The 13,766-nt window shown below is 38.5% G+C and overlaps 1 protein-coding gene across 3 annotated transcripts in view; it reads right to left on the reverse strand.

The window, feature by feature from the left end:
- The window catches only part of BBOX1 (gamma-butyrobetaine hydroxylase 1), a 59,327-nt gene that overhangs the window by 22,747 nt on the left and 22,814 nt on the right, over positions 1–13,766 (reverse strand). For all 3 annotated transcript variants that reach the window (XM_019456567.2, XM_019456569.2, XM_019456568.2), the window contains exon 4: positions 9,744–9,942. In XM_019456567.2, coding sequence (XP_019312112.2) covers positions 9,744–9,942 — 199 coding nt within the window. The remainder of the gene's footprint in view (positions 1–9,743; positions 9,943–13,766) is intronic.

The following is a 13,766-nucleotide window of genomic DNA, read 5'->3' on the forward strand; positions in this document are numbered from 1 at the left end:
AAGGGCAAAGATCATTTTTGGGGGGGAGAAATAGTATGTGAAAAGGCCCAGTGGAGGGAGAGAAAATGGCCTATCAGAGGAAGTGAAAGAAGTCCAATATGGGCTGGAATGGAGTTTGCTCTGTGGCTGTTGTTGGCTTTGCTTCAAATTTCTGCTTCCCTTGTTGTCCTGTAAAGTCTTACAAAAAGTCTCATTACATTAGGGAACTGAGTTGAAACATACCCTTTATCTCATAGCATTTAACCCACTGCCAAAAATATTTGTTGAATGAAGACATGGACTGTAAAACAGTAAATTGTGTTACTTTCCTGGTTGTCTGGCTATTAACTTTAATCTTGACCTAAGTCATATGTTTTAGGTGTATTTAAATTATGAATAATTTGGCCACCAATCATAAAGCTTTCTTCTGAGAAAAAGACTCCAAATTAAACAGTACAGGGACAGTAAGGACAAAGGAAAATGAAGTTCCGGATAAAAGTAAAGGAGAGAAACCAGGGAATCTTAGAATGTTATTAGCCACAGTTTGGAAACACAGCTTAAAACCATAACAAAAAGTTTCTGAATCATATCTCCTTTTAATAATTAAGGAAAATTCACATAAAAATTAGCAACATCAAATGATTAAGGTTTAATGTCATAAAGTTATTTTAAGAAAAAGAATGCATAAGGGTGCCTGGATGGTTCAGTTGGTTAAGTGTCCAACTTAGGTTCAGGTCATGATCTCCCTGCTCGTGAGTTCAAGCCCCACATCGGGCTCTGTGCTGATAGCTCATAGCCTGGAGCCTGCTTTGGATTCTGTGTCTCCCTCTCTCTCTGCCCCTCCTCTGCTTGCGCTCTGTCTCTCTCTGTCTCTCTCTCTCAAAAATAAACATTAAGAAATTTTTTAAATAAAGAAAAAGAATGAGTAGCAAAATAACATACCTACAGATAATACATACCAGAAGGACATGCCCTCCAAAGATAAAAAATATCCTAGTTTTTCCATTTCTAATTTCTATTTTCTATTTACAGCTACTTCTGTTGAGTCCAGAACACATTGATGAAATGATACAATGTATGAAAAAGTAACTTAATCAGATATAGAAACTCAAATATGAGATGATATATTCAGAAAGGAAAAGTCTTAAAAATCATTAAAAATGAAAACTAAGCTAGAAGAAATGCCCTATTGAATAAGCACAACAGATAACACCTTTGGATAATTAGAACATATAAAAGAGAAAAACATAAATATCAAAAAAGACAAGAGATAAAGATTTGAGAGAAAGTAATACATTAAAAGGAACAGGCACAGAAGGTTTAATATATACATAATAAGAGTCCTCAAAAGAAGAAACCCAAAGTAGAGAACAAATATTAAGAGCTATGATTTTAAAACATCTTGAAATAAAAAAAAAATATGTGAAACTGCACATTGAGAGACCAAACCAGACATTGCCTGGAAGAGTTGTCCCAGAACAACCAACACTAAAAGAGTCTGTAAAATGGTCTTTAAAGGGAAAAATCTTTTGGGCATCCAAGTAAAAATATCAAATTATTCATAAGAAAAAGAAAATGAGATTACCAATAAAACCGTAGTGACATATTAAAGATTCTGTGAGCCAAGAACTTTATATTTAGCCAAACTGATTTTCAAGTATAAAGACCTTAAATTGCTGTCAACATGCAAGAATTTAGAGAATATTGTTCTCATGGGTCCTTCCTGAGGAATTTACAAGAGAATGGGATTCAGACAACCCAAATGAACAGAGAGATGTTCACATGGCCCTGGTGCTAAGTAGTAAATTTTATTTACTAATAGAATTAATAGAGAATTTAAAAAAATATATAAAAAATCTAAAAAATTGGGAAACTACTGTTAACTGCTACACATTTTGGTGATAATACTCTATCAGGAAAACAAGATAGTGAATACCATAGAATTCAGGAGAGCTTTTGGGGAAAGAATTTTTCTTTCAGGAAAGATTTTTCAGGAAAGAATTTGGGGAGAAAGAGGGGTTTGTGATCCTTTGGGGTATGTGGATGGGTTCTGGAGTGACTGGTAATGTTCTATTTCTTGACCTGCATGGTGTTTCAAGAGTGTTTGGCTTATAAAATTTTATTAAGCTATACATTTGTTTTGTGTGATTTTTCTATGTCTGTATTATATTTCACCATGAGAAATGAAATTTATTTTTAATTTATTTTGAAAGGTTAATACTCCCAATAATAAAAATAAAGACAGATAGTGATAGAAAGGTAACAAGTGCCTCTATAAACATAGAGAAAAATGTTATAGCAATTTCCTCCAAGGTTCTGAAGGCTTTCATCATGAAAAACTAAGAATGCAATGCATTGCTAAAAAAAAAAAAAGTTTATGAGAATTCCACCTTAAGCACATTTAGTGGTTTTCTGGGGGGGTGTTAGGTCAAATTGTGCTTAATTTATTTCATCAGAACAAGATCTAGATGCTAGTTTAGATTTTTGATGTGAAAGATTAAAATATAAACTTTATCTTTTCTTGCCACAAGTTCTCTGATTCCTTGTTAACTGTCACTTTCCCTTTGCATAAACAGTTGGCTATAATTTGAATTTAATAGAGGGTATGGGAATAAATATTCCGGTGCTGTTGTCATGACTTAGTTTGACAAATTTCTATATACCCCCGTTAAATTATTCCTTTGCATCTGAGCCGTAAATGAGTAGAAGCCACATTTGATAGTTAGTAATTAGTTAATCATTATTACGGCCTTAAGAATTATGGGGGGATGCTGGGTAAACTGCCATAGGAGTACAGTGCAAAGGAAAGACTCCAGAGTGTTGAATCAGGTAAACCTGGGTTTGAAGCCTGATTCTTCTGCCTCAGTTTCCTTATCTCTAAAATGGGGGTAATGGTGCTTACTGGAATTGCAAAGATTCAAGATAATGACTCTAAAGCATTGAGTTCAATACTTAGCATGTAAAAGGTGCTTCATAGACAATTATTTTCCCCGTTCCATTACTAGCTGCCTGTCCTGGATACTCGGGATAACCAAGGAGGTAAGGGATGTGGCCAGGTTGGGGGGGGGGGGGGGTCAGGGCTTGTGGAGAAGCAAGTGGCTTGTTAGGGTCTCAAAATTTCCTCAAGTGATTTCGAGGGGAGCATGAGACACAGAAATTATTTTTCCTTTCATTCATGAGATGACCTCATACTCAAGTGGTTTTGTTGGCAGCAACTTTAATTACTGCGAAATTGAATATTACAAAGGGAACCCCAGGGACTGTCTCTTGGCTGATAACGTAAGCTGGGGTTCACAATGGCCCAGAGAACAGAGACTGTTACTTTGCTTGGGAAACCCTAATGCTCACAAGAATACATATTTTAAAGGTTCTCTACCCTCTACTTAAACACGATGATGGTCAGTACTAAATCTAAACAACTCACGAAGAAATCCCAGTGTGAATTTTTTACCAAGAAGGATGGAGGTACTACAACTAGTTTCAGAACTAAGACAGGTTTCCTTTGTTTTCTTCCCAAGTCTAAATTACTTTTTAGGTTGATTTTTCATAACTCAGAAGCCATTTTTATTCAAGAAGGGCTATGTGGTTTTCTCCAGCAATTTCTTGGCTAGAAACTTCACCAAAATGGGTAAACTTGTTTCATTTTGTTTTGTTTTCTTTCCCTGTTTAGTCCCCACACTTCACAAATGTTTTCTGGTAACATGTGTATCAAGTAAGTAGCTGTTTCAAAGTCAGGTTTGGAGGGAGTGCTAATGGTAGGAGCGATTTCTAAGGGGCCAGCTGCCAAGGAATAATCATATTTTTCACTCATACACCCTCAATCTTTAATACAACCGAATGTGTGAAATGCTGCTGGGCTGGCTTACAGAAATGCTAGCAGAAATCCAGTGAATGCTGGAAAGGATATATTCTTGTACTCCCCAGAGGCCATTTCAATATTGTTAATTCTTAACTGGCCTGGCTGGTGTATTTGACAAACAGCCCACTAGAAACATTTTAGGCTTGACATTATGTTATTCATCTGATGAAGCCTGTATGCAAGAACTGGGCAGCAGTTGTAGCCTCTTACATTTTTCCAGCAAACTTTCATCTAAAGGTTTCAAAGGGCATGCCAGGTATTAAAATAGTCCTGTAGAAAGAGAGAAGCAAGTCCTCAGGAGAGGAGAATCATAGAGCTCCAGGAAATTACATGAAAAGCTTAGATCACCTTCTCCCCTACAAATAGCCAGTGGTGGAGCCATGATTCAATTCTGATCCTCTACTGGTCCTATGGGCAGCTCTCTGGGCAGTAATGTAATACAGATGCTGCGGGGTGTTGAGTCCTCAGTTCTCCCCTTAATTTTTGGAATGAAGTGTTCCAAAGTATTTATTTAAATATTTCCACTACAACATGTGACTGTATAAGTTTTATTCAATAATTATGCAGCTTCCATGCTGGTCTCCACAAGATAAAATTTGACTACCACCAAGATCCTTAAGTTTCTTTTATCCCTTTTCTTCATTGTCTCTGCCTATGTTATTCCTTATGTTGGTGTTTCAGAAAAACATATTTTTCATTTTCACCTCATTATTCTTATTTGTCTAATCCCTGCTACCTGTGTTAATGCAACTTGCTTATGCCAGCAAATAAAGCATTCTTAGAAAGAAGAAAAGCTGAAACTTCTGGACTGTATTCTGGAAAGAAGGCAGTCTTGTTAGCTAAGGGTGAAATTTGTATTCTCTTCTGCTTAACTTCCTGATGAAGAAGGGTCACTCAGAATTGCTCACAAGGTTAATTTTCTAACTAAATACCGACAATGCTAAGAAACAACTTTTGTCATCTTGGCCAAATGAATTGCTCAATATCTTAGCATACATTCCCTTTTATTAAAATTTCCTGGGTGGTCACTGTATGTCAGGCACTGAGCTAGTACTGAAGATATAACCGTGATTAGGCCACCATTTCAGCCTTCAAGGAGCTCAAAATGACAGCGACAATGGCCATGAGCTATGCAAGCCTTATTTTCAAAGATTATCCTGGGTGCTAGTTACTAGCAGAATACCTACTTAATGCCCAATACTGGTCGTAAATATTTTTTTTTTTTAATTTTTTTTCAACGTTTTTTATTTATTTTTGGGACAGAGAGAGACAGAGCATGAACGGGGGAGGGGCAGAGAGAGAGAGGGAGACACAGAATCGGAAACAGGCTCCAGGCTCCGAGCCATCAGCCCAGAGCCTGACGCGGGGCTCGAACTCATGGACCGCGAGATCGTGACCTGGCTGAAGTCGGACGCTTAACCGACTGCGCCACCCAGGCGCCCCCAGTCGTAAATATTTTTAAAAAATGCACACTGAATCCCTTCCTTCTTTGTGTGTGTCACACACACACACACACACACACACACACACACACACACACACCATTACATGTAAATATGATGTGAATAATAAAACCCTGACCTAGCCAATTTATTTTGTTGTTCCACCAATTGGAAAAGGAATATTTTTGGAGTATGATTTTGCCCTTTCAGGGAAAACTGGTGGTTGCCAGAGGGGAGGTGAGTGGGGAAGCGCGAAATAGATAAGGGGGACTAAGAGTACACTTATTGTGATGAGCATTGAGTAATGTATAGAATTGCTTATATTGTACACCTGAAATGAATATAACACTGTATATTAATTATACATAATCTTTTAAATGACTAAATAAAAATTTAGAAAAAAATATTCAGGAAGGTATTTTTATTGATTTGGGGAGAAAGTTCAGGTACATGAGATGAGGCTTTTGGCCCCACTCTATAAAACTATATCGATCCAAATTAAAGGTTTAAATACAGGATTTGGATTTGACTTAACAAAATAATGACAAGCATCTGAGAAAATATAGATGTGGAAATGACATATACTTTTGTCCTCAAAGCTATTACCATTTTGATTTAGTATTTGAACATAATTTTAGGAGTATGAAGTGCTGAATAATTATTGCATTTATCTGCTGCTTTATGTATTTTTTAAAACATCCAGGTGTTCATCAATCATTAAGCATTTATTCCTTACCTCCCATATGCTGAAACTGTGCAAAATACTGGAATCTACTGTTTGTTTGTTTTTTTTTTATATACCCCACTAACGCTTTAACAATTGGGAGAAGAGCTAAGAACAAAAAATAGATTTTATAATTCTTACTTTAGACCCATGCAATTCAAGTTCTCTAAACTATTTGGATGGAATCCTATTTGAATGGCAAAGTGCTAGGTGGATATTTGTTTCCCAAGTGGGGCATGTCTAAAGTAGCACCACCCTATTATTATTTTTGGCATCTAAGCAAGAGTAGAAACCAGGATCTTTGAGAAATCTACACGGAATGCAAAGTTGCCCTTTAACCTTCCTCTCCCTGCTTTCCTTTCTCTATCCTTCTCCTATTTCTGGCAGTCCCCTCTCTCCATTATTTATTGCCTTCATTTATTCATTCCATTCACTCACTCACCTGCCAGTTACTTTTTCAAACAAGAGTAAGGCACTTTGCCAGTGGAGAAACAAAGCTATGAAAAAGAGGGACCATGTTTAAGGCAACTACTGATTGTTATAAAGAGAAGTCGTGTCCAGGCACTACCACAGTACAAAGAAGAACATGAAAAATGCCACTTCATGTACATAATTGTGAGAGTTGGGAGGATAGAAAGCACCCAAGCTCTATACCAACAGAGACCCGCCTTCTCTTAAAGTACCCCTGCTCTCAACCAAAGGTTTTCACCTTTGCTACACATGAGAATCGCCTGTAAAGTTTTAAAAAGTCCTTGTACTCAGATCACATCCAAATCCTGTTTTGAAAAATCTCTGGAGACTGGACCCAAATGTCAGCATTTTTTAAATTGGTTATACCAATGTGCAACCTCAGTGGAGAATTATTGCTCTAAATATCCCTTCTTTTAAATCCCATGTTACAGAAACTTTAATATCGCTTTCCACATGATTGTGGGAAGGAGCAAAAAAGGAAAATAACTTGAGGAAAACACTTACTTTTCTTATCCTCTTAATAAAAATCAAACAAGCAAACAAATACAAACAAAGCAACAATAGCAAAACTGTCCTCTTCTGTAAGTTCTTAAGGTAAAGAATAAAAAATCACCAACAAAAACAACAACAACAACAATAGAGATCTTGGTAATCAGTTGTAGATGTAGCAGTGAGGTGGGCAGAAAGGCATTTCTTAGCATGTGGTATAGCTTGAGAGCTTCAGGAGACAGATGTGACCTCTGCACAGAGGATGAGGTGGAATAGGGCTAACCCTGCCTGGTTAGATGCAAAGGTCTTGGACAAAGTGTAACAGTAGCAGAAGGTCTGATCTGTTTGACAACCAACTTTGAATATTTATTTCAATAAATTTCACAATGTTAGATCAGGGGCCAAATTATCAAGCCTTTTTAGGATTTGTAACAACAAAACAAAACGAAATGTAAGTTATGAATCAGGACAAAGAATCTGACCCTAAATGTGAGGGATGGGGGTGAGTATTAGAAAACTATAACAAAGACCACTCCCCCCCCCCCCCCAGCCGGATTTGGCTGCAGTTGTGCAATTATGAAATGGGTTGCATAGATACAAAAAGTGTCTTGTCACTAAATAAAAATTGAGTAAAAGAACATAGAAGAGATCTAGTTTGTAGTGTTCTCTTTATGTCTGGTGCCTAAAAGCATCCTTTGCATGTTCTAGCTTTATATCATCAATAGTGAGGTGGATTAGGAAGCCCATGGATAAAACAAACCCCAGTTATAACTCTGGTTTTTTTGGTTTTGTTTTGTTTTTTTTACTACCTGTGAAAACTTGGGTTATAGTTGAATTCTCTGAGCTTCAGTTTCCTTATTGGTGTACAGGTGGATAATATCTGTGTCAGAAATTTATCAACATTAAAAAAAGAACAAATATTGGGTTGAGGCTCTTAATAATTTCAAGGCTTTTCCACCTCTTTCCTTTGTCTTTTGTTACTGATATAATCTCTAGAACAGCTTAAATTCTTGTAGATGTAGGGGAGAGAACAATCTTGACGTAATTTTGCTAATGGTGGAAGTAAATTCTTGGGGTGGGGGTGGAGGCTGGGTCTTCTAAGCCTAAACATGATAGAGTCTTCTGCCATGATTCAACTTTTCTTTTTAAGTTTATTTATTTATTTTGAGAGAGAGAGAGAGAGAGACAGCAGGGAAGGGACAGAGAGAGAGAGGGAGGGAGAGAATCCCAAGCAGGCTCCATGCTGTCAGCACAGAGCCCAACATGGGGCTCAAACTCATGAACCTGTGAGTTCATGACCTAAGCCGAAATCAAGAGTCAGACGTTTGACCAGCTGAGCAACCCAGGTTCCCCTGCTGTGAATCAACTTGATCAAATCAGTGGGGGCAAGTGGTGGGATATTTTTGAATCCTCTGTTTATCTCTGTTTATGTCTGTAGAGTCTTGCAAGAGGATCTTACTCTAGATTAAGGATGGCAAACTCAAGGGCAGGCAGGGCCCTTGTAGGTCTGAGGTGGGGGTGGGGGTGGGGGGCGGAATTTGTGCAACTGAAGAGTGAGAACATGCTCCCTTCAAGCAGATGGTTGCCATGTAGGGATTTAGTCTCAGTTGTTGCCAGATTTGATTTTTCAAGAAAAGTCAGATCCATATTTAATGTAAAATCTCCCAGTTTTTAAGTGTTGACAACGAATTCTATTTTCTTTCAACATCCTGTGGGCCAAATAAAACATATCTGAATACAGCCTGTGTGCTACCAGTTTTGCAACCTTTGGATTTTGAAGGTTCTTTTCGCTCCCAATGTGCTCTGCTCAAGCAGAGCCCAAGAGCAATTGTATACATCACAGGAAGGGTTCACCCTACAGATTAGAAATACAGTAATATCCCCACTTGCACCAAAGTGTTTCCTGTTGTGAGTGTTTCTTATCCATAATTAATGTTACCTCCCAGGTAATTCTTATGCAAACAGCTTCTCGGTTTCAAAGTTAAAGTCAGTTACATTTCCTGTTACTTGCTGAAGTGCATAGACCTAATTTTTTGCAGGTTACTTTTATCTTTTTTTTTTTTAACACATGTGGTGGGCGGCTTTAAATTCCCCAGGGCCCTACTTTATTTTGCACTGAGTCTTGGGTGGTAAAACTTTAATGAACTTTCAGTATTTATAAAAATCTTGGAGAAACACAGTCTTCCATCCCACCTGCTGTGAACTGAATTGTGCCCTCCCCCAAATCCCATGGTGAAGCCCTAACCACCAATATGAGTGTATTTGGAGAAAGAGCCTTTAAGGAGGTGAATGAAGTTAAATGAAGTTGTAAGGCTGGGGCTTTTCTTCACCAGGACTGGTGTCCTTATAAGAAGAGGAATAGACACCAACAATGCAGGTACAGAGAGGAAAGGCCATCTCCAAGTCACAAAGAGAGCTCTCACCGGAAACCAAACCTGCCAGCACCTTGATCTTAGACTTCTGGCTTTCAGAACTGGGAGGAAATAAATTTCTGTTGTTTAAGCGACCCAGTCTGTGGTATTCTGTTAGGGCAGCCCTAGCAAACTAACACACCATCCATCACTAGCCTGTCTTTGATGTCTGATGTCTTTGGGCTTTTAGGATCCCTTAAGATTTCAGTTATCCTCAGGGAAATCCCACTTTTAGATTCGTCTTCTCATCTGGCTTCCTGTTCATGGCATTGTGGAAATTTTGTATCTCCAGTCAAAAGTGTCCCTCTTCTGGGAAATATATCAAACTTTACATATAACGGCAGAATACAGACTATTTGGTGACTCACCCATAAAATGTAAGGTAAAGGAAACCAATCCTTTTCCCAAGTTTTAAAACTTCTCCTCGTTTGTCAGATGCTCCTGTGAGTCGTACTATGCCTACTTTCTTGAGGCTGGAGAGCCACTTGTATGCATGTTCATCATTTTTTAAAACATCTTCAAAATCCAGTGTAGGTAGCTGGAGCTCTGAGCCCCAGTACTGACATTCTGTGAACAAGAAAAGAAAGAAACCAGGTGGGGTTACATTGTGTTTATATAAAATGAGAATCTCCGAGAAGGGGCTAGTTCATTGAAGCTGACCTTTGATTTATCATGGAATTTACAGAATTTCAGTCATATTAGGAATACCCAGGCTACCAGATTTTCTTCCCTGGAGACATGCCAATCTACTATATACCTCCTGCCTACCATTGCCTGACCCATGACAGGTATTCACTATACCTCATGTGTTGAGGGAATGTTTAACTTGTGGATAGCTCTTGATCTGTATGTCCTTAGGGCTTCTTTGCCTGGACTCTGCTTGGAAATAATGCCGAAATATTGTGTGTTTTAATCACCAAGTAGCATTGCTCAGCTCCAAATAAATGATAAAATCTGAATGATGGACTTAGAACAGCATATGCGTATTTCTGGAGGTGGGAGGAGTGTTTGCCTTGCTAGGTACAACTCCTTCTTCCTCTTACTTCACTTGATAAGAAGCTTTCTCTGAGGCCAAATCATTCTTTGGAGTCAACAAAAACAGTCCATAGGGACGAAAAAGTGAAAGGTGTGGTCATAGGATGTATAAAAGATGCATTTTATGTAGACCCTTTGATGATAATGCCACACCAGATAAAGTCAAATCCCTCATGATCAAATGCTCATAAAAAATGTTTACTTAAGAAACAGAAAGGAAAACAAAGGGAAGAAAATAATTTGCTAGCCAACCAGGCTCTCCTAAAGGAGGCGGAACGCAAAGATGTCATTTTGCCAAGGGAAATAACGCAGATATTAGCAACTGCATTCAGGAAATACCCAACTCTAGTTAATCCATTTGATTTCTTCATTTTTGGAAGAAAGTGTTTGCCTTAGGAAGGCAAACCTTCCTAACAAGTGACAGAATGAGATCTTACTATCTCAATTATCATCCTGAGCAATGCCTCAATCTTCTAACTGGGGGAACATATGTCACGTTACAGAAAACCCCAAAGCCCCCACTTGAAGAATGAGGAATGGGTCAATGTTCCCGTGCAGTAGGTGTAGACTGGAAATCATTCCCCCTTTGATGTCAACATGGCTGTTTCTGCAGACACAGGGATTTCTTAGGAGTCACATGGTACTTTACAAGTGAAAAGGTCCCAGCAGGTTCAGGAGGTCACTTCCTGAACTTCCACCAGCTAGTTAGCCACCAGCTAAACAGCCACATGCAGCTGGTACCGTGTGAGAGAGGACATGAACAGGGGTAAGAACACAGAGGCAGAGGGGCCTGGGTTTCCATCATTGGGTTGCATCTTGCCAGCTAGTTTCTTCGTGTCTTTTCTGAGCTGCCGCCTCTCGAGTTACAAAATGCCCATGGTTACATCTACCTTGCAGGTCATTTGTTGACCACGCAGTGAGATAATGCAAGTAGCCTCGTTCAGTGCCTGGCACATAGCAGACCAGTGCTGCTACTACCACCAATGATAATAGCCAACATTTGCTGAGTACTTTCAAGATGGCGGGCACAGTGCTGGGTGCTTCCCATATATTATTTCTTTTAATGTCCACAATATAAATATGCAATAGATGCTTTCAGCATTCCCAAACTATAGAAGAGGGAGCAAAGATCCAAGTCATGCAGAGCTAATGATTTGCAGAGCTGGTTAGTCAGATCCAGGCAACAAATTCCAAAGTCTGTAATTTTAACAACTACACATAAAATAAACAAGTGATGCCTTAAAATGCTGTTGTCGCATATGAGAGAACAGATGTGTGAATGTCTATTGCTTATTCTGTCCCTTATAAAGGAAATTGACTAGATAAAAAAGAAAGGAAAGCATGTTACAATTAGGACCACGTTGTCTGAACTTGTTTAAGCACTGGTGTTTAAAGGTAAACCCTGAATGTAACACTGAGTGTTAATTATGCTGGAATTAAAAAAAAAAAAAAAAGTTAAAGATAAACTTTGGCTCCTAGTCCCGATTTTAAATGCAGCAAAAAACATGATGAGTAGGTTTCATGGCACAACACTACAACATTGCTGTCCATCTTTTGTGAAATGAACCAAGAATTAAAAACCAGGTAGCTTCTCTTCTTTAACGTATGCCAGTGCATTTCAGGGGTCCACGCTGGTTTGCTTTTACTTAAGGCCATTATCACTTTCCAGAGAATGTCAGCAATGGTGTATCAGGGAAATATAATACATAGAGATTGAAAAAGACATTTTCACAAGATGTAAATGTTTTAAAAACTTTGAGTTCGCATTTTGACTACTTTGTGGTTTCAAGGAGGATCTCCTTAGGGCACACACTATGTACATCTCTATACATTTATAGTATGTTTTAATGAGTTTTTGTTTCTACAGGAGTCATTTTCCCACTACAGAATCACCCACACACATGCACAGCTGCGCATCCAAACACACACTATTCTTTGTTTTAAAAGCACAGGATGAGTTAGGTTCTTTCAGTAAGTATGTTGTTACTCTTTACATGTATAAAATTAACCATATTCACACTGGGACTCCAGTAGGAAGCAAGGCTGACTACACATAGCGTATCCTCCACAATTTCAGATTTATAAGAGTTGACTATCAGAAGGTGGTTACAATGCCTTTTAAGTTCTGCAAAGTTCACAATTTTCCAACTATAGCTCTCATCCTGGCACGCCCTAGAAAGTGCTTTACAAAAATCAGCAACCAGGGGCTACAGCTCATTATAGAACCTGTGTTCTACTGTGAGCCACTCATACACTCAGTCTGCTAAGTGTGATTTTTCAGAGATAACACGGTGACCAACCAGTTTCTAAATTCATCATAGCATCCACGATATAAAATACTCTACTTTGCAGGGAGAACCACATTTCAATAAATCCACCTAAAATCATTTCATGATATCTGCACAGAAACTTTAACATTGAAAACCCAGTTTAAAAGTGTTTCCCCAGTCTCTCCCAACTACAAAACATAACTACAGGGGACTCCGGAGAAAATACATTTGACTAGAGTAAATCATTTGTCAGGTGAATACATTAAAAGCAAATTTAAATTTCACACTTGGATCTGGATACATAAACGGTATGGAAAATGACGGAATATTTAAGGCATGAACCACCCTTTCTAATTTAACTTATGGCCTTACTAATAAATACTTCCTTGAACATGTGCTTCACACATCATAAAATTTATGAACCAAGCTCCATGCTGGCTTTCAAGGAACCATTTGTACAAGGTTTCCTTTTCACAGGGAGGCATCGCATTCCTGGATCCTGAGTTGTATTTCAAAAAAAGCAAAAGACACAAAGAAGCTCTTTAGTTAAAGATTCATGAGTACAGCATGCTGGGTTGCAGTGTGTTATTTGGAGTTTAGAACCTTCTGTCCACCTGCACTGACCTGTGCTTTTGGCTCTGAAATAGCTCGTCTAATAGGCTGAAGATCAGTCAAACTCTTACTATCTTTTCCTGTAAATACTTGGCAGGGGCCCAGCCAAAACCAAAATCTGACCCCAGTAGAGGAGAAGTACCTCGGTGGAACTAGGACTTCGAGTCTCTTTTCTGTGCTAAGGGGATCCTGCGCCTTTAGACATTATTTTATTTCTTGTCAGGTGAACTTGACAGGTCTCAAGAATCTGATCACTTGTCCTCTCAGACTGAGATCTTCCAGAAGCTGACCTGAGATGAGGATTTGAATGCAAGCAATGTATTAAGGAGGTATCCTGTGGAAGAACTAATAGAGGGGGAAGCAAGATAGAGAAGGAAGCCTCTGGAAACCACTAAAACTTTTTTTAAGTGTATTTATTTATTTTGAGAGAGACGGAGACACAGAGAGAGACAGAACATGCAGGCGAGAAGCAAA

The sequence above is a fragment of the Panthera pardus genome, unplaced genomic scaffold, assembly GCF_024362965.1.
Source record: "Panthera pardus isolate Hobbes unplaced genomic scaffold, ASM2436296v1 HiC_scaffold_12, whole genome shotgun sequence".
NCBI lineage: Eukaryota > Metazoa > Chordata > Mammalia > Carnivora > Felidae > Panthera > Panthera pardus.